Source organism: Oryctolagus cuniculus, chromosome 3, assembly GCF_964237555.1.
Source record: "Oryctolagus cuniculus chromosome 3, mOryCun1.1, whole genome shotgun sequence".
Classification (NCBI taxonomy): domain Eukaryota; kingdom Metazoa; phylum Chordata; class Mammalia; order Lagomorpha; family Leporidae; genus Oryctolagus; species Oryctolagus cuniculus.
This window is the reverse complement of record NC_091434.1, coordinates 82099893-82124539: the sequence shown is the minus strand read 5'-3', so window position 1 is coordinate 82124539 and position 24647 is coordinate 82099893. Positions and strand designations below refer to the sequence as shown.

Sequence of the window (24647 nt, the reverse complement as noted above, 5' to 3'; positions counted from 1 at the left end):
TTCTAAAAGAAACCCCAGAACCAGTAGCCATTACCTTCAACCCCTTCATTCACCTTAGCTTTAAGATTTATTTATTTGAAAGTCAGAGTTACAGAAAGAGAGGGAGAGACAAAGAGAGGGAGGGAGGGAGAGAGGCAGGGGGAGGGGGAGAGAGAGGGAGAGAGAGAGGGATTGAGAGAGAACCTCTGCTACACGCTGGTAGCAATGGCCAGTGCTGGGCCAGGCTCAAGCTAGGAGCCAAGAGCTTCAGCCACTGGGCCATTTTCTGCTGCTTGTCCCTTACTAAGGAGCTGAATGGGAAGTGGAGCAGCTAGGACAGGAACTGGCTTTACCTGCTGCATCACAATGCCGGCCCCCTTCCTTAGCTTCTAGAAACTACTTAGCGACCGTCTTTACAGATGTGTCTCTTCTAGACATTTGATATAATGGAATCATACAATAGGCTCTTGTTCTTAATCTAATAACTTATGGAGGATTAGGCATTTCACAGAGTTATATACATTGCTGATTTTTAGAAAACTTACATTTGCTGGTATCTGCAGCCTCCGACCAACCAATAATGGGTGAAAGTTACTGTAGGTCAGCTGTTTGTTATCCGTCCATTTGTTTATCCTTTCCTGGGAAGTCCAGCGCAAACCAATCCATAAAGTACTTTTCATATCCGGAAGCAAGGATGTAATAAAATCTGTTAAAAGGAGATTTTTTAAAAAGATATTTGATTTATTCAAAGATATACTAAAGATGTCATTGAATATTTTTGCTTATCCATCAAGATAGCCTTTTTCCTACTCTGCAAAACAGTAGTTTAATAAGATTATATGTTAATCCCCCACAGCTTCTGCAAACAAACTTGGATTTCAAATCAAAATAAAATGTGTTTCCCAAACAATTCTGGTACCTTGTTCACTCTGGCTCAACACTGAAGGAAGGGTGCCACCATAGGAATGACAGACATCATTGGCTTGAGAAAATGTAAGAAACTGGGGTGTGATCTTTAGAAAACACTGCAAACAAAGACATAAATTAAGCATAAGATTACAGACAAAGGAGAGCTCACAAAAGAGGTAAATGTCTTATCTCTTAGAGAGATTCTAATTTTCAGTCTATGAGATATGGAAATGTACAAAGTAGTACGACAGGAATTCTGGTTTAGGGACAGCATTGTGGTACTGGAGGTTAAGCCCCACGTGGCAACGGCAGCATCCCTTATCAGAGTGCAGGTTGGAATCCCAGCTCTCGGCTTTCTGTCCAGTTCCACCGCTGAATGTGCTTGGGAAAGCAGTGGAAGATGGCCCATGTACTTGTGCCCCTGACACCCATGTGGAGACCAGGACGGAGTTCCCATCTCCTTGCTATCATCAGGACCAGCCCTGGCTGTTGCAGCCATTTAGGAAGTGAACCAGTGGAGAGAAGTTTGTTCTGCTTCTTTCTCTCTCACTCTTTAACATAAATAAAAACTTTTAAAGAATTCTGGTTTATACACTTCAGCTTAAACAACCGAATGGAGGTTATCAAACTATGATATGAGGCTCTTCAAAATGTTCACGGAAAATTCATATTATGATAAAACTATGCAAGAATTTTTGTAGCAAATTACACTTCTTTTAATTTCATTTTCCATGAGTCCTTTGAAGTATACATTTGTGTGTACATTTTCAATTTATTGAGTAATTCCCATGCTAAGCAATTTGTATAGTGCTATTTAATTCTCACAACAGATGGGGAAACTGGAGCACAGGGCAGTTAAGTAACTTACTCCATAAGTGAAGCAGCCACACAGTAGTACAGTCAGCATTCAAGCCTCTGTTCCATCTGACTTCAACGTCTGTGCTCTTAATCATTACCTCTTTATATCAAGAAACAAAATTTGGGGCCAGCATGTGCTATAATGGATTAAGCTGCCACCTGCAATGCAGGCATCCTGTATGGGTGCTGGTTCGAGACCAGGCTGCTCCACTTCCCATCCAGCTCCCTATTAATACACCTGGGAAAGCAGTGGAAGATGGCCCAAATCCTTTGGCCTCTGTACCCACTGTGGGGGACCCAGAAGAAGCTCCTAGCTCCTGGGTTTAGGCTGGCCCAGCCTCGGCTGTTGCAGCCATTTGGGGAGTGAATCAGTGGGTGGTAGATCTTTCTCTCTGTAACTTTGCCTTTCAAATAAATAAAATAAATCTTAAAAAACCCTACATTTTAACAGAAATCATTTCTCTATCTCTTGGCAGAATATTTTAATTAAAATTTATATTAATTATGCAAATTAACAATATTTGTACCCTGGGGAATTAAAAATTTTCCTAATTTTAAAGAGTCAAAATACATGCTTTATTATAGATGTTTACAGCTGGAAGCTTTATTTTCCCTTTTTATTTTTAATTAGTTTAGTGTAGAATGGTATATCTTTTAAGAATTTTTACTTATTTGAAAGGCAGAGAAATAGATAGAGAGATAGATAGACAGATAGACAGACAGAGACATCTCCCATCTGCTGTTTCACTCTCCAAATGCCCACAATAGCCTGGGTTGCGCTAGGCTGAAGCCAAGACTCAGGATCTCAGTCTAAGTCTCCCACATGAGTGGCAGGGACAGAAGTACTTCCAGGATCTGCATCAGCAGGACCTATCTGTGGACAGGACCAGAAGCCAGGACTCAAACTCGAGTACTCTGTTAGTGAAGACTTCCCCACTACACTAATCACCCACCTTTGAAGTAGTACATATTAAACTGTGTTCCTTGAAACATCCTACAAATTTTTTTTTCAGACTTCTTACAGATTTAAGAAGCCTATGAGATACCGAGAAAGTCATTGGGTAGTTTCTAGAAGACTCTAGATAGAGAACAACTTAAAATTGAGCTTGGGAACCTTATATTAAAGATGGCAGAATAGAAACAAATGTAGTTTGTTTGGAAGATACCAGCACATTCTGCTAACCTTCACACTTGTTTTATGCAAGAGAATAAATGTTTTAACATACTGTGACAATTTCTCTTTAGCAGCCAAATGCATTTCCTAACAGATACATATGCCAATACAGATTATGCACCTCAAAGAGGCAGATATAGAATGTAACATTTCCCAAACCTACTTAATCATAAAACCTGTACATGGAGACAGAGTCAATGGCTAACATTTTGTAGCATGTGTGGAGTCCCTAGAAGGTAGATTGGGAAATGCTGGTGTAATTTGATTGGAAGGTACTGCTTGGATGTTCTGCTTGATGGAGGAAAGAAAACGTCAGTTAGAAATTAATTCAGCTTCCTATTTGCACACAGAGACAGTCCTGACTGTTCAATGGATTACCATCCAACGGCCAACCACTTTAGCAATTGCAGTGTTAGTAGCAAGGGCACAGAAATGCAGCATTTTGAAAGACCTATCTCTGGACACGACTAGCTTGAGAGTTAACTCTTAGTTCCACCCATGGTTTCTGGCAATAAACAGTGCCATGTGGAATATCCAAGTATGCAGAGGAGATCTTAGGGATGTTGTCTGACTGGCTGTTATTCTCCACTAGGCCATATAAGCAAGGTGAAAGCAATCATTGTATGCACAATGAAGCAATTCTCTTTTACCTTATTCCCAAAAGGAATCCATTTCTCAGAGCATTGTATTTTAGCTGTAGGATCCGGACTGTATGTCTCTAATGAAGATACACTATATTTTTCACAGATGAAGGGCAACTTGGTATTACAGTCTGCTGGTTTATTTAAGTCTGAAAAATGAAAAGCAGGATTACTATGATGAGAATTTTTCATTCAGCACATTTAAAAAATAATCCAGTGGCAAAGAAAGGCTTAACTCAATCTTTCCCAAATGGTAAAAATATATTCCCTTTCCATTCCAGTCATCTATTATTATTCATTTAGTAGGCTGTAGCATATGAAACATTGCCTATAAAAAAGCACATATTTGAGCTGGCTATCACATCATCCAAGGAGTGATGACAGGAAACAGGAAGCAAATCAAAGGGGAGGTTTAATAAGGGAGAAAAGGACCTAAACTATGTATTTTAGAACTACTACCTGCTTTAAATTTGTAAATTTGTCAGTAAGCTTATCAGTTATGATAATGGTTAGCTCATTTCTAAGTAACTGTTTTAGGATAAAGGAAGTTAAAGTATTCACAGTAAAAATTACCTTTATTTGCATTTGGAAATTTGAGCTATTATCATTAACAATAAATCAGCATAAGATGAAGCTACCAAACAAATGATCAGAAGGAAAACAAGATTAAGACTGTAACTGAACCTAGAGTTGACATATTGCACAATCAACAGTAAAGGGTTTGGAATTAGCTTTACCCATAAGCCAAGTCTTGGCAGACATGTACAAGCATTCCTCCCAAAACATAGGAAAGTAGTGCCATCGATGATGTGAGCTGAAAGAAAATGAGAGATTGACAATTCATCATATCATTAGATATTCTATTCCACTCTTTACTATTATTTTAATTCTATAATGATTCCATTTTATACCACTCTTTTCTTGATGCTAATATGCAAAGAGAGTTGGCTTTTTCTAACATAGACAATTTATAGATTAATGTTCAAAATTATTTATAAATAGTTGTACATTTAGTAAAGGGAAAATTATACTGCTTTAAGGGGCAACTTTACAAAGGCAGAATCAGTACATTACATACAGTGAAAAAGGATGATCTATTAGCCGTTCATCTGTTCTCACCCACCACTTCTGTTCATCACCAGAGATCTGAAACACAAACCAAACATTCATCCTTACATGTGCTGCATTTTCTAAGTAAACACCTGCCTTACTATAACTACACACCATAAAATTCCCAGATATCCTACTACTTTGGTCTCAAAATTACACAAATAAGCACTTTCACCAAAATAAGTAATTTGAAAATTCTCTGTATATTCAATGGTCTTATTTTGGAACAGAAAATATGGTTACTATAAGTAAATAATTATTAATTGGACTGACACTTTAACTGGACACACAATGTTTTATTACAATTAAGTGAAAAATTTAAAAATAAATGAATTAACTTATTTTGCAGTTATTCATTAGTAGAAACCCAAACTTAAGTTAACTAGACATGCAACTTTATTAAAAATGTGACAAGGGATAAGGATCATTTATCTTACTAATATTCATCTCATAAACCTCCTGAAGTGAAATGGACACTATGAGAAATGGTGACTTGATCAGCATAGCTCTGACTGCTAATGGACAACTTAATACATTATCCCTCATAGTATTTTTTTTTGTCTGTTCTACTTAATATGACTGGTTTAATTCTGTAATTATCACACAGTTATTCTTAAGTGTTGAAAATTAACCGAAATGTGATCCCTGTTAAACATAAGAGTGGGAATAAGAGAGGGAAGAGATGTATAATTTGGGACATGCTCGGGCTGACTTGCCCCAATTGGTAGAGTTGGAAACATACCAGGGGATTCCAATTCAATCCCATCAAGGTGGCATGTGCCAATGCCATCTCACTACTCCAAGTGATCAATTTCAGTTCACAATTGATCATAATGAAAGGACTAAGAGTCAAAGGGAGCACATAAACAAGTCTAGTATCTGCTAACACCAACCGATAGAATAAATAAAGGGGAGAGTGATCCAACATGGGAAGTGAGATACTCAGCAGACTCATAGAATGGCGGATGTCCTAAATAGCACTCTGGCCTCAGAATCAGCCCTAAAGGCACTCGGGTCTGGCTGAAAAGCCCATGAGAGTATTTCAGGCATGGAAAGCCAAGACACTCTGGCAAAAAGATCTCTGTGAGTGAGATCCCAGTGGAAAGAACAGGTCTTCAAAGAGGGAGGTGCCTTTCTCTGAAGGGAGGAGAGAACCTCCACTTTGACTATGACCGTGTCTAAACAAGATAAGAGTCGGAGAACTCAAGGGGCTTCCATAGCCTTGGAAACTCATAACTGGTGCATAGGGAGATTACTGATGCCATAAACAGGAGTGTCAATTGGTAAAGTCAACAACAGGAGTCACTGTGCACTTACTCCTCATGTAGGATCTCGGTCCTTAACGTGCTGTACACTGAGGCTTAATGCTATAACGAGTACTCAAACAGTATATTTCACTTTGTGTTTCTATGGGGGTGCAAACGACTGAAATCTTTACTTAATGTACACTAAACTGATCTTCTGTAAAAAAAAAAAAAAAAAAAAAAGAAAGAAATTTTCAATTCCCAACTTGACTCTCACTGGGATTAAACATGACAATAGGTCTGATCTGATTTCATCATCATTTTAAAAAAATCATCTATTATTTTTCACTTTATGTTTCTGTGTGGGAGCAAACTGTTGAAATACTTACTTAAGGTATACTAAGCTGATCTTCTGTATATTAAGATAATCGAAAATGAATCTTGATGTGAATGGAAGGGGAGAGGGAGTGGGAAAGGGGAGGGTTGTTGGTGGGAGGGACGGTATGGGGGGGGAAGCCATTGTAACCCATGAGTCGTACTTTGGAAATTTATATTCATTAAATAAAAGATAAAAAAAAAAAACAAAACAAACAAACAAACAAAAAAAAAACCAAAAATTAAAAAAAAAAAAAAACTAATATTCATCTCATAAATTTACCCCTACTATTAATCTTACATATTTTAAAAGAAGCAATTCTATTTAACCTTTCTAAGGTGAAACACTGAATTTTGGATGTTGTGAGGCAAATCTTATCTTAGAGGAACATTTAAGTTTTGTACATTTTGGCAACATTTTTGAAACACAAGAAGACTTCCAAAAGTTCATGGAAAATGGAATTAAAAGTTTATTTTGGGGGCCAGCGCCGTGGCTCACTTGGTTAATCCTCCGCCTGTGATGCCGGCATCCCACACGGTGGGTGCTGGGTTCTAGTCCCGGTTGCCCCTCTTCCAGTCCAGCTCTCTGCTGTGGCCCAGGAGTGCAGTGGAGGATGGCCCAAGTGCTTGGGCCCTGCACCCACATGGGAGACCAGGAAGAAGCACCTGGCTCCTGGCTTCAGATTGGCTCAGTGGGGGCCGTAGTGGCCATTTGGGGAGTGAACCAATGGAAGGAAGACTTTTCTCTCTGTCTCTCTCTCATACTCTATAACTCTACCTGTCAAATTAAAAAAAAAAGTCTATTTTGGTACAAAAAATTGAAATCCATGTACAGGTTTTTTTTTTTTTTTTTTTATAATACACATTTCCATGAACTTTTTGAAGACCCCTTCTGTTATTTTAACAGAATAAATGTAAAAATTAAAATTATATTAAAATGCATTCGTTGAAATTACATTGGCTATTCTGTTCCTGATGGCTCTCAGTCCTGTAAAAGATGTGATAGTGGCAAGAACGCTGTGATTGCTAGCACAGTACAGGAAAGCTTCTTCAAAGTTTAAGTGAGGTTCAGCGACAAACCAATATTCACTTTCTTCAACTATAAGTGGAAGTCCATGAATTCCAGCACGCTCTAAAGAAGAAAAGGAAGATTGGAGTTAGGGTTGTGCAAAGCAAACTCTACTCTTGGAATGTGGGGTTTATGTTCTAAAATATTTATGAAGAGTGACTAATCCGGACTGTAGATCTCTCTAGCTGGACCAGTACTGATGGGAAGAACGAAGGGTTCCTGAGCCACAGATTCTGCCGCCTTCCTGTATTCACAGAGTGGGAAAAACCCAGCCTCACCCTCTCATCCCACACAAGCCACCCACCTCCCTGCTTGCTGTTGTAGGGTGTGTGTGTATGTGTGTGTGTGTGTGTATGTGTGTTTCATTTGAAGATATGATAGACAAGAAGTTGGTACTTACACAATTATCTTGCACAGTATCAAAAAAAACACTTCAGCTAAATTTCATTTCTCTTAACTCACCTGGGTTGTACCATTCTGGTGTTTTTGGAGTATGACCTGTTTTAGGAAGAAAGCAAGTAACTTAAATTTAATATGCAATTACAGATCATGGTAAACTATAAATAGGGTCTTTAATATAATGTAAAGGGACTTGTAGTATTGCTGAGGTTCATCTGTATCTAGCCAAATCATTTCATTTCAAGTTATGTTCACCTAATTGAATTTTGTAGGGCCTATGCTAAAACTGCTTTAGTGAACATGAATAAAGTATTACCAGTATTAGCAACAGTCCTTTAGCTATCATGGAAGTTGTAACTGAAGTACCAGATGGATAAAATACAATCTTTAGAAAACAATAAAAAGTAAAAAACATTGTATGCATTACAAAGAATCACTAAGGAATATGCACCAAGATAATCCTCCTTGTTGATGAGGATATCTAAGAATGACTGCTCTATCCAGTGGAATCTGAGTAATTGTTCTGTAAATCTATGTTGGTGGAGTTTATTGTCCCTCCAAGAAGCCACTGGAAAAAAATTTGACATCTCAGTATTGAACCTTTGGAGAATATGAGAGAAAACTAGGGAAAAAAATAATTCCTCAGGATTCCTGGATGGAAATGGAAGAAATAAGGCATGTTACACAGAAGTATGGGCTTCAAAGATGGGAGGCCAACGTCCAAATGCCCTCATTTGCTTTGCTGTTGTGGTACTCTGAATGAGTTACTTAATTCTCTGATCTTCAATTTTCTACTCTATAAAAATGAGACCCTACCACTGAACTCACAGGGAAGTATGGCAATCATGTGATCATTTCTAAGGAAGCACCTAGACAGCTCCTCACAGGATCCCAGCTGTATTCCTCCCCCTTTTCATTCTGGCCCCAGGGCACACTGGCTTCAAGTCAAACACACAACTCACTTAATCTTAGCAATAACTGGGCAAAATAGCTGCTTTTAATTTTGCTGTGGTATCAGAGCCTAAGGTATAGAAGATCCTACTCAGAGGACTGCCTGCATACTCAGTATCTTTGGTTTCTCTCAGCCACTTCCCTTTATGTTGGATAATTTCCATTGATAATGCTGCAAGCCCACTAAAAATGTAGTGTCTTGTCTGTAATCTTGTCAAAAACTTCTGATCATTTGTGTGTTGGAGGAATCAAGACATAAATAAACACAGCTGTGTTTGGGTAGCTATGTAACAGGTAATTTTACTGAAAACTTTATGACCTTTATTGTTTACACAGTTCAATCATAAAAGGAATATTTAAAAGTATATATAGCAGTAGTGGTTGTGGCTACTTGAAATTTATATGTTTTGCAAAATATTCACTTTAAAGAAGTGGATACTAATAGTAAAATAAAATAATAGTAATAAAATAAACAGACAAGAGCCCAAGAAGTGGTGATTTAGGCAACAGAAAAGGCAAATTTCCTTAAGAAAACCAGAAAGTATAGACTTTTGCTGCTGTAATAATCAAGGAAACATACAACCAAGTGAATGTGACACACTGTAACTTAGAAATCTAGGTACTATCAAAGGGGAGTTAATGTAATATTCAGGCCCTGGATCAAGCAATCACTGATTGCTTCAAATGACTGGAATGAAGTTCACATAGGGAGTGGTTTGTTTTTTTATCTTGTTTCTGCTTGTGGAAATGGGGGTGCAGTTATTTAGAAAATGTATTTCTTTGATTAAGTGATTTTTATTTTGTGACTCAGTCTCTTCTCTTTAGTTTAAAATTTTATATACATGGGCTGGTGGTTAGCCTCGTGGTTAAGATACCTGCATTCCATATCGGAGTGCCTGGGTTTGATACTAGGCTCTGCTCCTGATTACAGCTTCCTGCTAACACAGACTCTTGAAGACAGTGGTAATGGTTTAAGTAATTGGGTTCCTGCCAGCCACATGGGAGACCTGGATTGAGTTCCTGGCTCCTGGTTTACTACTGGCTCAGTCCTAGCTGTGGTGGTATCTGGAGAGTGAACCGGTATTTGGGAGCTCTCTATTTCTGTCTCCCAAAGGAATGAATAAAAAATTTAAACACCATGTATATATACAAGAAAAATCACATGCTCTTCATACTATTTCCTGTGGTTACAGGTTTGTCATTTCTAAGGTTTCTCTTATTTAATCTCTCAAAGGAGGAAGCAGCTACCAACAAGTGTCGCTCCCCCTCTTCATGGAGGAACGACACAGGACCCTGCGCTGTTCTTTGGTCTGCTCGGCCCTCCCCGGGTTTGCTGCTGGTTCTTCCCGGGTTGGCTACTGTGCCTTCCACCTCCGTGGAAGGGCAGTTCCCCCTGGCCACATTCCCCACTTCCGCGGGGGAGCGGCACACCGCCGGCCGGCTCTCTTCGGGGGCTGCACAGGTGTTCCCCTTAGATGTTCCCCTTAGATGTTCCTGGTGCATGCCGTCTCTCTCCTCCTTTATAGTCCTCCTCCGCCAATCCTAACTCGGCTGCCCACACGCCGAGTACGCTGCTCCCCAATCAGGAGCAAGTCCTACAGTTTATTGGTTGAACTGGAGGCAGCTGTGCGGAAGCTGTTTACTTCTCTCCCAGCGCCATATTGTGGGAGAGCAGATGCATAGAATAAGTCTTAATTCCAGTAACTCAGTCCAGTCCGGGCTGCTCCCCACAACAAGGGCGCGTTAGAGGGAGCAACGACACTTTCTGTGGCATGCTAGTAAATGGCAAAGTGATAGGAGGGTCACACTAATACTTCAAACCAGCGACAGTCTGAATAAATTATACACACAAAGGGTAGGTCCTTGGCACAGTGGTTAAGATTTCATGTTTAACATTTTTTTTAAAGATTTATTGATTTATTTGAAAGTGAGAGTTCCACTGGTTCACTCCCCAGTTGGCCACAAAAGTCGGAGCTGTGCTGATCTAAAGCCAGGAGCTTATTCCAGGTCTCCCACGCAGGTGGCTTGGGCCATCTTCTACTGCTTTTCCTAAGCCATAGCAGAGAGCTGGATCAGAAGTAGAGCAGCCAGAATTTGAATCAGCGCCCATACTGGATGCCAGCACTGCAGGTGGCAGGTATACCACAACGCTGGCCCCATCTCCAACATTTGCACCCCTTACTGGAGGGCCCGATTTGAGCTCCGACTGCTTTGCTTCCTGTCCAGCTTCTTAATTGCACCCGGGGAGGCAGCATGTGATGGTTCAAGTAATTGCTTTCCTATCACCCATGTGGGAAGCCTAGATGGAATTTTGGGCTTCTGGTTTGGCCAGTGTAGCCATTTGCGGAATGAACCAGCGAATGGAAGATTTGTCTTTGCCTTTCAAATAAATACAAACAGATCAATAAAATTAAAAAAGAGAAAAGTTTAAAGAATTATATACATGAGTTTTTATGCCACTTATCTAAGGGTATCCAAACTGATTTTTCATTGCCCCCTTTTAAGGTTTAATCAAATAATCAGGAATAACTCAGCCATATTTTTCCTTAGGGCTGAATCCCTGACTCCCTTTTACTAACAGCTTGACAGTTCACCTTGAGAGAGACTCACCAGTTACTGTACCTGATGGAATATCAGAAGCTGTTTTATTTTTTAAGATTTATTTTTTTTTTGAAAGTCAGAGTACACAGAGAGAGAGAGGGAGAGACAGAGAGACAGAGAGAGTGAACAAGATCTTCCATTTGCTGGTTCACTGCCCAGATGACCACAATGAAGCCCAGAGCTTCTGTGTCTCCCATAGGGGTGGCAGAGACTCAAGCACTTGGGCCATCTTTGCTGTTTTCTCAAGCACATTAATAGGGAGCTGGATCAGAAGTGGAGCAGCCAGGATTCGAACTGGTGCCCATATGTGATACTGGCATTGCAGGTGGTGACTTTACCTGCTACAGCACAATGCCAGCCCCTGGAACTCCTTTAAAGGTAACATGATAGACACTTTTTTTAGGAAAAAGAACAACCGTCTAATTGGCATTTCCATGACATAAAACTTGAGTTCTTTGAGAATTTGTGGGAGTATATATACCCATAGTTTCAATGACCTGTTTACATTCAGTTCAGAAACTCATTTCATCTTAATTTAAAAATTGTTTTATTTATAAAAAGGGAACTTTCCAACCAACCGTCCCTCCTTCCCTCTTTTCTTAAACTCATTTTAGAACTTTCTGTGTATTTGCCGCTAATTTAATATACCCAATTTCTGCTTAAAATAATTTGTAAGTATGACTCATGCAATACTTTTCTTACTATTTCCTTAGTAGTCTCCTAGTAAAACGCTAAGATTTTTTTCATCTCCTTTTTGGAATCAAAGGTTCTATTATCAATCTAACTGGTTTCTAGAATTTGGATTTATCTAAAATATTTGCAATTTTGGAGTTTACTGAAAATTGCTTCTGAATTTTACAGGAACTGCCACATTCTGATTTCTAAACTTTTGCCTCATTCTTCCAAGATTATCTTCATTTTGCATCTAAATTAAAACTAAAATGATTCTTGGGAATGGAAGACCAGGAGGAAGCACCTGGCTCCTGGCTTTGGATCGGCGTAGCTCTGGCCATAGCGGCCATTTGTGGGGTGAACCAACGGAAGGAAGACCTTTCTCTCTGTCTCTCTCTCACTGTCTAACTCTATCTGTCAAAAAAAAGTTATTAAAAAAAACTAAAATGATTCTTTTCTATGACATTTCTCCTTTTACTTAAAATAATCTTTCATTCTACAATCTAATCTCTGTAAATGAACCTAAAAATTTTTTTAAGATTTTATTTATTTATTGGAGAGGTAGAGTTACAAAGAGAGAGAGGGAGAGACAGAAAGGTCTCCCATTCATTGGTTCATTCCCTAAATGGCTGCAAGAGGTGGACTGGACCCACTACACCATAGTGCCTGCCCCAGTGAACCAAATTTTATCTTCTATACAAATTCTTCTGCAATCAGAGAGTAAGGTAGCATAAATTTTCAATAAAGTAACCTTCTATCAGGAGCAGAAGTCAAACAGGGAGGTACTTAATATATTAACTGCATCTTCATAGTCTTTCACACTGTTAACATATGAACAATGTTAAAATTAAGAACATAAGAAAGCTGTGAAAAGGATTAACCATCACATCACTTACCTTTTGGAATCTGGCACACCCATTCAAGTTTTGTATCACAAGCAAAAGGCCTGAAATAAACAAATTCTCTCTCTTCATAGAAATACCACCTTCTTCGCCACGGCCTTTGATTGACCTAGAGGAAGAGAACGATGGCAAGATATTTTGCAGTTGGTATAGTGCTTAGGAAACACTAAACTGTGAGCCCTCGAGTCTTGGTTCCCATTTTACCTTTAGTACCTGAGATATCTGGTAAATGAACACATCAATGAGCAGCATGTTTACACAGTAATGCCTGAGTAAAAATCTACAAAGGGGCTGACAAAGGAAATACAGTATACAGGTCACATCTACATCCAGATGCAAATTACCATTTTTTCCCTCCTGTATCTGTTGATATGAAATGGTAGAATCTCACACTTCTAAAATTTAGAAATATGAATCTGGAAAAAAATATTGATTCCGGTGGTACCCAAGCACGAGGCTGTCATCAGAGCAGATCATAAGTGATATAGACGTCTGGCCTCAGGGGCCTGGGCTCCTTCTTGAGTTTTATTCTGCCATGTATAGGCTCTTGTTCTTTTCTACATGATCCAACATAGCTCACTACAAGTTCCAGCCAGCAAGGAGGAGAGAAAGCAAAGGGGAAGACATAATTTTGGGGGGTGGAGTGGGTATCTAATGCTTTCAAGGGCCATTTTCTCTAAGGCCAAGGCTCTGGTGGGTACTGCGGCTGATGAAATAAGATTCTCCTTGTGGAACACTGCCCTGGCTGGGCTTGTCCCTGATTCGGGCTGCATCAGTATCTCTTTTTTATTTATTTATTTATTTTTTGACAGGCAGAGTGGACAGTGAGAGAGAGAAGGACAGAGAGAAAAGTCTTCCTTTTCCGTTGGTTCACCCCCCACCGTGGCCGCTGCAGCCCGTGCTCTGCGACCGGTGCACCGCGCTGATTCGAAGCCAGGAGCCAGGTGCTTCTCCTGGTCTCCCATGCAGGCGCAGGGCCCAAGGACCTGGGCCATCCTCCACGGCACTCCCGGTCCACAGCAGAGAGCTGGACTGGAAGAGAAGCAACTGAGACAGAATCCGGCGCCCTGACCAGGACTAGAACCCGGTGTGCCGGCGCCACAGGCAGAGGATTAGCCTATTGAGCCACGGCACCGGCCTTATTTATTTAATTTTGTGAATTTTCAAGTCTCTCCACTTATAAGGACCCCTGAGAGCTTCATGAGCTTCACTGGACTTTTTTACCTTTTTTGTGTTAACCTGGGAATTCTGTTAAAAGGCAGGACACTATAGTTTATTACTAGAAGAGTTACTTTGAGAAAAGTGCATTCTGATGACTTCGTCAGTTCTTATTTGCCGCACGCTTCCTGTAATATTTTTGGTCTACTTGAATCTTTTTCTTGGGATACAAAGTAAAGCTGTATCTAGTGGTCTCCTTTCTCATCATCTTTCCCTTTTTATGTTAGCAGTTCCCCCAAATCCAGCTCTTGGATCCTTGTTCTTTTTAATATACATTTTCCTCTTCAATTCCTGTGTCTTGATTTCAACTTACTATGTGATATATCTCATAGCTAGACTGGAATAAAACCTAAACTATATAATTTCCCAATAACCCAGTACCCTTTGACTATTTTCATAAATGCCTTTCCTGAATATAAATTTTATCCTTTCAAATTAAGTACAAGTTAGGCTGGTAAGGCCAGGAATGTACTTATCACTCATTGCACCTAACATTATACTTCATACACAAAAGGCACCCACGGATCTGCTGCCTGACCACATACGATACCAGATTTGTTTTTTAAACATGCAAACTTTCTGGCATTGTACTGACCTTGACAGCAGCACAGTCTCTGATGTCATAATCTTGCTGAAACTCATATTCCATGATCACAGTAGACACCTGAAAAGACGGAGAGGCTTGAGAATTTAAGACTGATGTATAAATATTTGCAATTTAAGCAGCTCTAATAATTCAAGCATGTTCACATGCTACAGAAAGAAAACCTTTTCAACTCATTTTTACACCAGGATGCTAAATCATGAGAGGACTTAGAAAATGTCATAAGTATCCAAACAAAGGAAGACACAGTTTCGAAGTAGAGGTTAATGGTGTACGAAATTCATCGCTAGAGTCATAGAATCAAGAACTTGGAAAGATATTTTTGTTTTACATGTGATGAAGTGTTAGTTGTTTTTTTAACCTCATATATGTTCCAATTTGAAAATAAAAGTCAAGGAGTGTTATATTTAGAAAGAACACAAAATGAATTGACAGTACTGTGGTGGAACAAATATTGAAAATTCCAGAATCATTTTGCTCCTAAATGTGTTACATGAATCCTCCCTTTTGGATAATATAAACATCTGAAATAACATTTAAGAATTTTTAAAGGTTATCCAAACAGATTATTTCCCTCGATAAAGATGGTTTCTTTTCATATAACTGTTGTTATATAAAAAGGGAAAAGTTTCACATTACTTTTTTAAAAGGACATTTAAAAACAACAAAAAAAACCCTTTTTGGGGAAAAATAATTTGTACTATACAAAGACCACCATCATATTCATCTCTCTCTCTTTTTTGGACTACATACATATTTTCTTTTTAAATAAAAAATATTAACAACTTGTTTTTCCTTACTACATATATTTTTCCCAACTATAAACATGTGAATCCATTTCAATAAATATGTATAATTTAGTGGTTATATGATATGCATATATATTAATCTTATTTTAAAAATATTCAGAAAAAATTATATGTATATATCACATAAATGTTTTGAAGTGTATATATATATATATATATATACACTATGGAATGACTAAGTCTAACTAACTTATTCATTACCTCACATAGTTACTATTTTTGTGGCAAGAAAACTATATATTGAGTCTCAGTATTTCTCAAGAATATAATATATTGATAACTACAGTCAGTATCTTATAATACATTTCTTAAACTTACTCCTCTTATCTAACTGAAATTTTGCATCCTTTAATCAACGTCTCTCTCCCTCTTTGCAACTGCACTATTCCCTAGCAATCACCATTCTAGTGTCTAGTTCTATGAGATCATCTCTTTTTAGATTTCACATGTGAGTGGGAACACTGGCATCCTTCTGTGCCTGGCTTATAAAGCCCTTCAGGTTCATACATGTTGCTTAAATTGATGGGATTACATTCTTCTTAATGATTAAAAAGTATTCCATTGTATACACATAGACCGCATTTTCTTCACCCATTCATCTGTTGATGGACACTTAACATTGATTCTCTATCTTGCCTATTGTGAATAGTGCTGCAATAAACATGGGAGTACATCTATCTCCTTGATATACTGATGTGATTTCCTTTGGATATATTCCCAATAGTTGGGAGTGTTAGTTCATTTATAGTAGTTCTACTTTTATTTATTTATTTAAAGATTTATTTATTTATTTGAAAGAGTTACACCCGAGAGAGAAACAGAGGAGGAGAAAGATAGCTCCTATTCTCTGGTTCATACACCAGATGGCTGCCAACAGCCAGGGCTAGGCCAGGCCAAAGCCAGGAGTCAGTTTTATCTGGTCCCCCAACGGGAGGCAGGGGCCCAAGTACTAGGGCCATCTTCAGCTGTTTTCGCAGGCTGTTAACAGGGGGCTGGATTGGAAGTGAAGCAGCCAGGACATGAACTGGTGCCTGTATGGGATGCTGGTGTAACAGGCAGCAACTTCATCTGCTATGCCGTAACACTGGCCCTGGTAGTTCCACTTGTAATTTTTTGAGGAACCTCCATATTGCTTCCTATAATAATTGTTGTTTTAATTTACATTCCCACCAACAGTGTGCAAGTGCTCCCTTTTTCCCATATTCTCACCAATGCTTAATTCTGTCATCTTGATAATAGCCATTCTAACACCTGTGAGGTGATACTTCACTGTGGTTTTAATTTGTATTTGCCTGATGATTAGTGATGTTGAGAATTTTTCATATACTGGGCTACTTGTATGTGTTCTTTTCAGAAACGTCTATTCAGGTCCTTTGTCTACTTTTGGATCAGGTTATTTGTTATCTTGCTGTTGTTTTAGTTCCTTGTGCATTTTGGATGTCTAGCTCATCAGATATATAATTTGCAAATATTTTCTTCCGTTCTATAGGTTGCTTCTTTAGTCTATTCATGATCTCCTTTGATTTACAGAAGGATTTTTGTTTTATATAATCCCATTTATCTATTTCTGCTTTTATTGCCTGTGCTTCTGAGGTGATAGCCAATGAACCATCGCTCAGGCCAATATCATGGAGCTTTTCTACTTCTGTTCTTCTGTTTTCTTCTAGTAGTTTCACAGTTTTAGGTTTCATAGTTAAGTCTTTAATCCATTTGAGATGATTTTTAAAAATGACTTATTTATTCAAAAAACAGAGTTGCAAAGAGGGAAAAGAGTTAGACAGAGAGAGAGAAATCTTCTATTTGCTGGTTCACTCCCCAAATGGTCACAACAGCCAGGGCTAGGCCAGGCTGAACCCAGGAGCAAGGAGATTGTTCCTGGTTTCCCATGTGGGTGGCAGGGGCCCAAGGAATTGGGTCATCTTATACTACTTTCCCAGGCACATTAGCAGGGAGGTGGATTGGAAGTGCAGTAGCCAGGACATGAACTGGTATCCATATGCAATGGGGGTGTTGCAGGCTGCGGCTTAACCCACTGTGTCACAGTGCTGGCCCTGGCTCTTTATTCTGTTCCCTTCTTTCACAAGTCTGTTTTTATGCTCGTATCACACTTTTTTGGTTCTAACAGCTTTGTAGTATATTTTGAAGTAAGGTAATATGATGCTTCCAGCTTTGTTATTTTTGTTCAAGATTGCTTTGGCTATTCATGGTCATTTGTGATTCTACAGGAATCTTACATGACTGTATTACTTAACAATCAATTTACTTGTTACTTAAACAAACACTTTTTCCATATTACCCCCCCCCAAAAAAAAAAGTTTCAACTCACTGGTGTGCGATCACTCCATTGCCAGGACCCTTCTAAATCTGGGCTTCTTTTATTCAGACCTACCCAAAGCCATCGATGATCACTGTGTAAAAAGTATGAAAAATTTTTGAGAAGAATGCTGGGTAAATATATTTATCATTGACATGTCTAAAGTGCTTCAGACATGTAAGTTTATTCAGATCTTGTCACTAACTGAAGAACACAGTTTCAATCCATATAAAGAAGTGTTGAAATGAAACTAGACCCTTAATATGGAGTACCTATAGAAAAAGAACAATCATTTTAAAAACTAAATTTTAAGTTATTCTCTTCATATGAGAGACAAGAGCTGTTCTGGTTTAAATCTTAAGAGGAAATAAAGTTTGTGATTATTCTAAAACTTTCACTACAGTGCTTTAATCTTAGACAATATTTTTAGATATATCCAAGTACAGCAATAGCATTTACTTATAGTATCTGTCCATAACACTATTGAATTCGTTTCTTTAAAATGAAAAACAAATTATCTGGCTATACTTTTATTAAATAATTTTTAATACTTATTTGATTAATACTGCCCATTATGCTTAAAGTAAACATAAATTTGAATATTTTCTAAGTGCCAAAGAAATACACCAGAGAATTATAAGTAAGCAGTCACCTAAATGATTATACTTAACACTCATAAGTATTATACTTTCATATACAAGACTTTGAGCTGTAGCAAAAACAATATGCAGAAGTATAAGATCTAATATCCATCCTCAAGTGGACTATAAAATAGTCATGGAAACAAAATATATATAAGCAAAGAAAATATGACAAAATTATTTATGAAAGCTATCAAGTAAGTCACATAAATCTTAAGTGTGATAAATGTTCAGAGAAAGGAGAGGTCACTGTGGACTGCAGGAAGTGAGGAAACGCTTTATGAAACGAGCAGCACAAGTCAGTCTTCAAAGGGTGGTGAGTGTTTCCGAGAGAGCACCGTGTGCCAGGGGTCAGACTGGCCTTTAGGAGGGGCCAGGCATTCCAAGAATACACTGCTACACACATGGAGGCAGGACATGACATTAGTGATCCTTTTCTTTTTCTAGCCAGGAATCTACAATATGCAGCATAATAGAAGTAATACATCCAAAGGAAATTGCCTCTGCCTTTAATTCCCATTGTAAATATTTCCTAAATGTTATTACACCTTTTAAGCTTTACTGAGTAGACCATCTCCATTCTGTATAATTTAACCTTTGTTGGCACATGAATAGATGATCAGTGCATGTGTATGTGTGTATGTGTGTGTGTGTATACATATGCCTTCATAACATGTTTACAAATGCAATATACATATAAACATAATGCATATTAGAGGTGGGTTAGGATTCAGATCTAAGAACAATTCCTACTCTCAGGCTTAACAGGGTTAGTGGTCTATATGGAACATACGACTGAGAAAGAATTAAGTCTGCATTTTTACAGAATTTACTAGTGAACCAAAAGTTGGTCCAGACTAAATTTGAAATTACTTTCTCTCTTTTTAATAAAATAATTGCTTTATCTCTTCCTTTGTGCAACACTCCCTCATATTTTAATATTGTAAGTACCTTTCCCTCATTTTAAACTCAAGTTTTTCAACTTACTGCAATGAAATATGAGGACCATGACCTATTGGTTTTTATTGTATTACTTGGTTTTTAGCACTGTTCATTGAGAAAGGTCACCAATTTGTGGACTTAAAATAAAAATTCGGGCCAGTGGCGTGGCTCACTTGGTTAATCCTCTACCTGCAGTGACGGCACCCCATATGGGCGCCGGGTTCTAGTCCCGGTTGTTCCTCTTCCAGTCCAGCTCTCTGCTGTGGCCCGGGAGTGCAGTGGAGGATGGCCCAATTGCTTGGGCCCTGCACCCCATGGGAGACCAGGAGAAGCACCTGGCTCCTGGCTTCGGATCGGCACAGTGAGCTGGCCGCAGGGGCCACTGGGGGCGGTGAACCAACGGAAGGAAGACCTTTCTCCCTGTCTCTCTCTCTCTCACTGTCTAACTTTGTCAAAGAAATAAAATAAAATAAAATAAAATAAAATAAAATAAAATAAAAATCCAGTGGAGGCAATTACATCCAGTTTAAGCAGTAGCTGTGAGAGGAATTTGCAGTTTGTGTCTTCAATTCATCAGAACTTTCCTGTTTTTGAAGGTATCACTCTGAGTGCTGAATCTCTAAACCACAGGGCCTAGATAATTTCCACACACTGCAGTTAAAATCAGATTACTAAAATAAAGAGGAGGTTAGGTTTCCTTTCTCATTTTTACAAATATAACTTCATTTCATCCAAAGCTTTTATTTATTTGGGGCTGGGAAATTTGTGTATAGACTTTCGTGTTTCTCCTAAAGTAAGCATTAGATAGTTTATCTTCTTTACACAATCAGCAAGACAACCAGAAAGACAATCGGAGATCATATGTCTTGTCTCTAGCCTTTCAGAGGCTCCCACTGGCAGACTTTTTATAGGATCCCACCCAGTCTTCTCTTAACCAAAGGTTTCCTCTCCTTCCTCTTAGAAACTTGTTTACTTCTTCCTCTTCTTCTTCTTTTTTTTTTTTTTAAAGATTTGTTCATTTATTTGAAATGCAGAGTTACAGAGAAAGAGACATGGAAAGAGAGATCTTCCATCTGCTGGTTCATTCCCCAAGTGGCTGTAATAGCCAGGGCTGAGCCAGGATGAAGCTACGAGTTTCATCATGTGAATGCAGGGGCCCAAGCATTCAGGCCATCTTCTGTTGCTTTTCCCAGGCCATTAGCAGGGAGCTCGATCAAAAGTGGAACAGCAGGAACTTGAACAAGTACCCATATGGGATGCTGGCATCAGTGTCCAGGCAGCGGCTTTCCCTGCTATGCCACAACACCAGCCCCTTACTTCTCTGCTTTCAAGCCCATTTCTGGCTCTTTTGCTGCACCTCAAAGAACAATTTTTCAGAGGAAAGTTTGCCTGTCTAAAATTTCTAATCCCCACTAGATTAAACTTCATTTCAATTCATAAATTTACAGCTTTCAGCTTCATTTCAAGAGATTCATTTGTGTGTCATAAACACAGAAAATCATAGCATCTTATGGGTAGGCAATTTTTGAGTGTGTGTGGTCAGAGGTTAAAATGATTTCCTGAACTTTATCTGTTTCTGGTTTGACCTGGTTTAGCTATAGATAAATAACGAGAAGAAAAAACTGAAAGCTACGTTAATCACTGCTCTCTTCCAATTTTAGAAAATTTGTAGGGAAACAAAGGCACCTAATCATAATGAGGGAATCAAGTCAAGCTGAAATTTTTCTTTCTTTATAGATTTCACCTACTCCAACCACTTAAGTATATGATTTTAAAGCTATTAGGTTAAGAAGACATTGCATAGAAAGTTAATATGTATAACTGTGTAAAAATTTTTATTCCCAATAAATTTCCTGCTGCATCTTGTTGCTAAGGAGAAGAGCACCTCAGCCATAACCTCCAATAAATACTATCTGATGAGCGTGCTGAGTCTGCAAAGCCTTAGCTTTACATTTAAACCCATTCATGCACATCACGGGAGGGATTGTACACAGCAACATGGCACAGCAAACAAGGCTTTCTTCTCTAATCCCATGGCTATTTTTGCTCTACAATGGCTTTCCCTGTTGGGCTGCCATTAAGAGTTGCAAAGATCGCAGAGCCTTAATGACTTGGTGCACCATGAAGTCTTTTCATTGAAATACAAATAGAGATGTGGAATTTAGATTCTGAGAAGTATAGCAGTAATCTGACTTAACTCCTTGGCATGCAATACATAATTTGGGAAGTGGATATCTTGCTGAGAAAGGTCAGCTCCTGCAATGACAAGCTAAACTGTGAAGCAGTAAGCTTTAGAATCATTTTCTAATACAAATGGGTGTGCTTCCTTCTCTCTCTTAAGCCATGGCTTCAATTTTAGTTTTAGGATATACTCTCTTCCTTAGCATAGCAGAGGGAAATTATCTTTTTTTTAACAGAGCACTTAATAAACAGACAACATAGTCTGCTTCATTATGGTAATGTGTTAATTTCTGGGATAGGAGAACAAATAAAACATGGTTCCTATGAGTGAAGGGATTATGCAGATTTGTTTTCTCCCTCTGCTGTTCTGTTTTCTAAATTCAGTATGGATTACTTTTGTGATCAGAAGAAAATTGAACAGTACATTCTGTGAAAAATAAATTTTGCAAAATTTACAAGTATAGGACAAGAAAAAATGGAAAGAGTTTACACAAAATATTAACTATATAACTAGATTATAATATATATTATATGTTATAGCCAGGATATGATTTTTATTTTCTTTATTACTTTTTTATATTTTCCAAATTTTACACTGTGAACTTACATTAAATTTTTTAAACACTGAGCACAGTGTACTTGTATTTTATTTATTTATTTTTATTTACTTGAAAGTCAGAGATAGACACAAAGTCAGAGAGAGATCTCCCATCTTGTGGTTTGCCTACAATAGCCAATGCTGGATCAAAAAAAGGCCAGGTGGCCAGCGCCACGGCTCACTTGGCTAATCCTCCACCTGCGGAGCTGGCACCCCGGTTCTAGTCCCAGTTGGAACGCTGGATTCTGTCCCGGTTGCTCCTCTTCCAGTCCAGCTCTCTGCTGTGGCCCAGGAGGGCAGTGGAGGATGGCCCAAGTGCTTGGGCCCTGCACCCACATGGAATACCAGGAGAAGCACCTGGCTCCTGGCTCCGGATCGGCGTCTGCCAGCGGCAATGTGCCGGCCATGGTGGCCACTTGGTGGGTGAACCAATGGAAAAAGGAAGACATTTCTCTCTGTCTCTCTCTCACTGTCTAACTCTGCCTGTAAAAAAAAAAAAAAGGCAAGGAACCTTAGACTCAATCTGGGTCTCCCACATGGGGAGCAGGGTCTCAAGTACTTAAAACCATCACCGCTACTTCCCAGGGTGGGCATTAATAGAAAGTTGGATTTACGAGTGGAACCAAGACCTAAATCCAGGCACTCTGATATAGACTGCAGGTGTTCCAAGTGGCATCTTAGCTGCTGTGCCGAACGCCAGTCTCATATTAATTTCTTTAATGTGGTAGTGCTCAATAAGTATGATCAGAAACAAAGAAATTAATCAAGAAAAGTTCCTTTATTACTAGTTTTGTTGCCTAGTATAACCCATTCTGTGCATAGATGCTCTAAGTGGTCATTTCTATCACATATGATACTCAACTTTCTCATCATTGATTCTCACAAATATCTATGACCTCATTGCTTTGTGTTTGTTCACAGCTTCCTGTTTCAGTTAGTTGCTTCTCCTTATTTGGAATCTAGAGGTTGTTACATCAGCATTTTACTTTAAAATACTTTACCTCGACTGTACAGTGTGTGTGCCAAGCTTGAGATGCAGGGGCCGTGAAGTCGCCTGCTGGAAAGTTGCCCCTCAGGGAGACTGCAGTCATCAGAAGGCCATGCTCCAGAGGTGGCCAACACAGAAGCCACATGGGAGACTGGCCATTAGTAGAGTGAACGTCAGACATGGGTTTCTACCAGTGAAATTAGAAGCTTTTTAATCATTGTGATGTCAGACATGGACTCTCATCAGTGAAATGTAAATTTTTCAAGATGTGAGAATTAGCTAAAACATTCAGAGAAATTCTCACCCTTCATGAAGGGATACTAGAAGCCTGTGAGTTTGGCAGCCTGTATCTTTTGAAATGTCATCTAGAATTCCATCCTTAACTGGACCCACATCCAGGCACCAGATCAAGTGATTCAAACAGGCTGATGCCAACTATAGCATTGACAGAATTGTGTCCCTGGAACATTTTCACATCTACCTAAAGTGAACCTTCAATGCAAGGCAGTAGTTAGAACACATAAAAGGGCACCCTGCTGGGATGCTGTCAACCTCCTGAAACAACCTGTTTGAAAAATGTTTTACCTGCTGCCATGATTGTTTAATAAATGTGTTTGTATGTAAGGATCTGGGCTCAATTTTATATTCATTATAATATGTTCTCAAGGGTGTAAGAGAGTAGCTAATACTCATTTCAAAAGAACCTGAGAGTTAGCATCTCTAAGTTGGCTTAGATCAATCTGTACTGAAGTCTAGAATATCCGAAACTCTACAATAGATGCTTAATAAATGAATATTTATGGAACACAGGTATTGTATTTTATATCAGGTTCCCACTATGCAGTAGTGAGACCACTTTCTTTAATGAGAAAAACATGGTAGTGGCTATGTTAAAGTAATCTGGAAAATGTGAAAATTTAAACTTTTTTTTAATCACTCAATTCTTAAAGGTAACAATCACTACCTTTTTTAAAGCATTTTTGCAGTCACATTTTAATGTAAATAGTATATTTTTACCCATTTATAATCTGCCTTTGCCTATAGTAAATACATTATAAACACTTGCACTTTATAGTATTATTTTTATTGTAATGCACTGGGGCTAAATTCCAAAGATCAACAATAGTGATTGACAATAGGGATCTTTACATTTTTTCTGACTTTCATGGAAGTGCTTTTAATGCTTCATCATTAAGCATGACAATCTATTGTTTAACCTATTCTTTTACTCTTTTTGTTTTTTATTTTATTTTTTTTTTGACAGGCAGAGTGGACAGTGAGAGAGAGAGACAGAAAGGTCTTCCTTTTCCATTGGTTCACCCCTCAATGGCCGCTGTGGCCGCCGCGCTGCGGCCTGCGCACCACGCTGATCCGAAGCTAGGAACCAGGTGCTTCTCCCGGTCTTCCATGTGGGTGCAGGGCCCAAGCACTTGGGCCATCCTCCACTGCACTCCCGGGCCACAGCAGA

At 38.8% G+C, this 24647-nt stretch overlaps 1 protein-coding gene across 2 annotated transcripts in view; it reads right to left on the bottom strand.

The window, feature by feature from the left end:
- LOC100338139 (CD302 antigen) overlaps positions 1–24647 on the bottom strand; it is a 150659-nt gene that overhangs the window by 84913 nt on the left and 41099 nt on the right. For both annotated transcript variants that reach the window (XM_070070821.1, XM_070070822.1), the window contains exons 14-23: positions 17842–17923; positions 14698–14766; positions 12879–12993; positions 7822–7857; positions 7247–7422; positions 4640–4707; positions 4299–4375; positions 3571–3710; positions 899–1004; positions 525–685 (exon numbers count right to left, since the gene is read on the bottom strand). In XM_070070821.1, the coding sequence (XP_069926922.1) occupies positions 525–685; positions 899–1004; positions 3571–3710; positions 4299–4375; positions 4640–4707; positions 7247–7422; positions 7822–7857; positions 12879–12993; positions 14698–14766; positions 17842–17923 (1030 nt within the window). The remainder of the gene's footprint in view (positions 1–524; positions 686–898; positions 1005–3570; positions 3711–4298; positions 4376–4639; positions 4708–7246; positions 7423–7821; positions 7858–12878; positions 12994–14697; positions 14767–17841; positions 17924–24647) is intronic.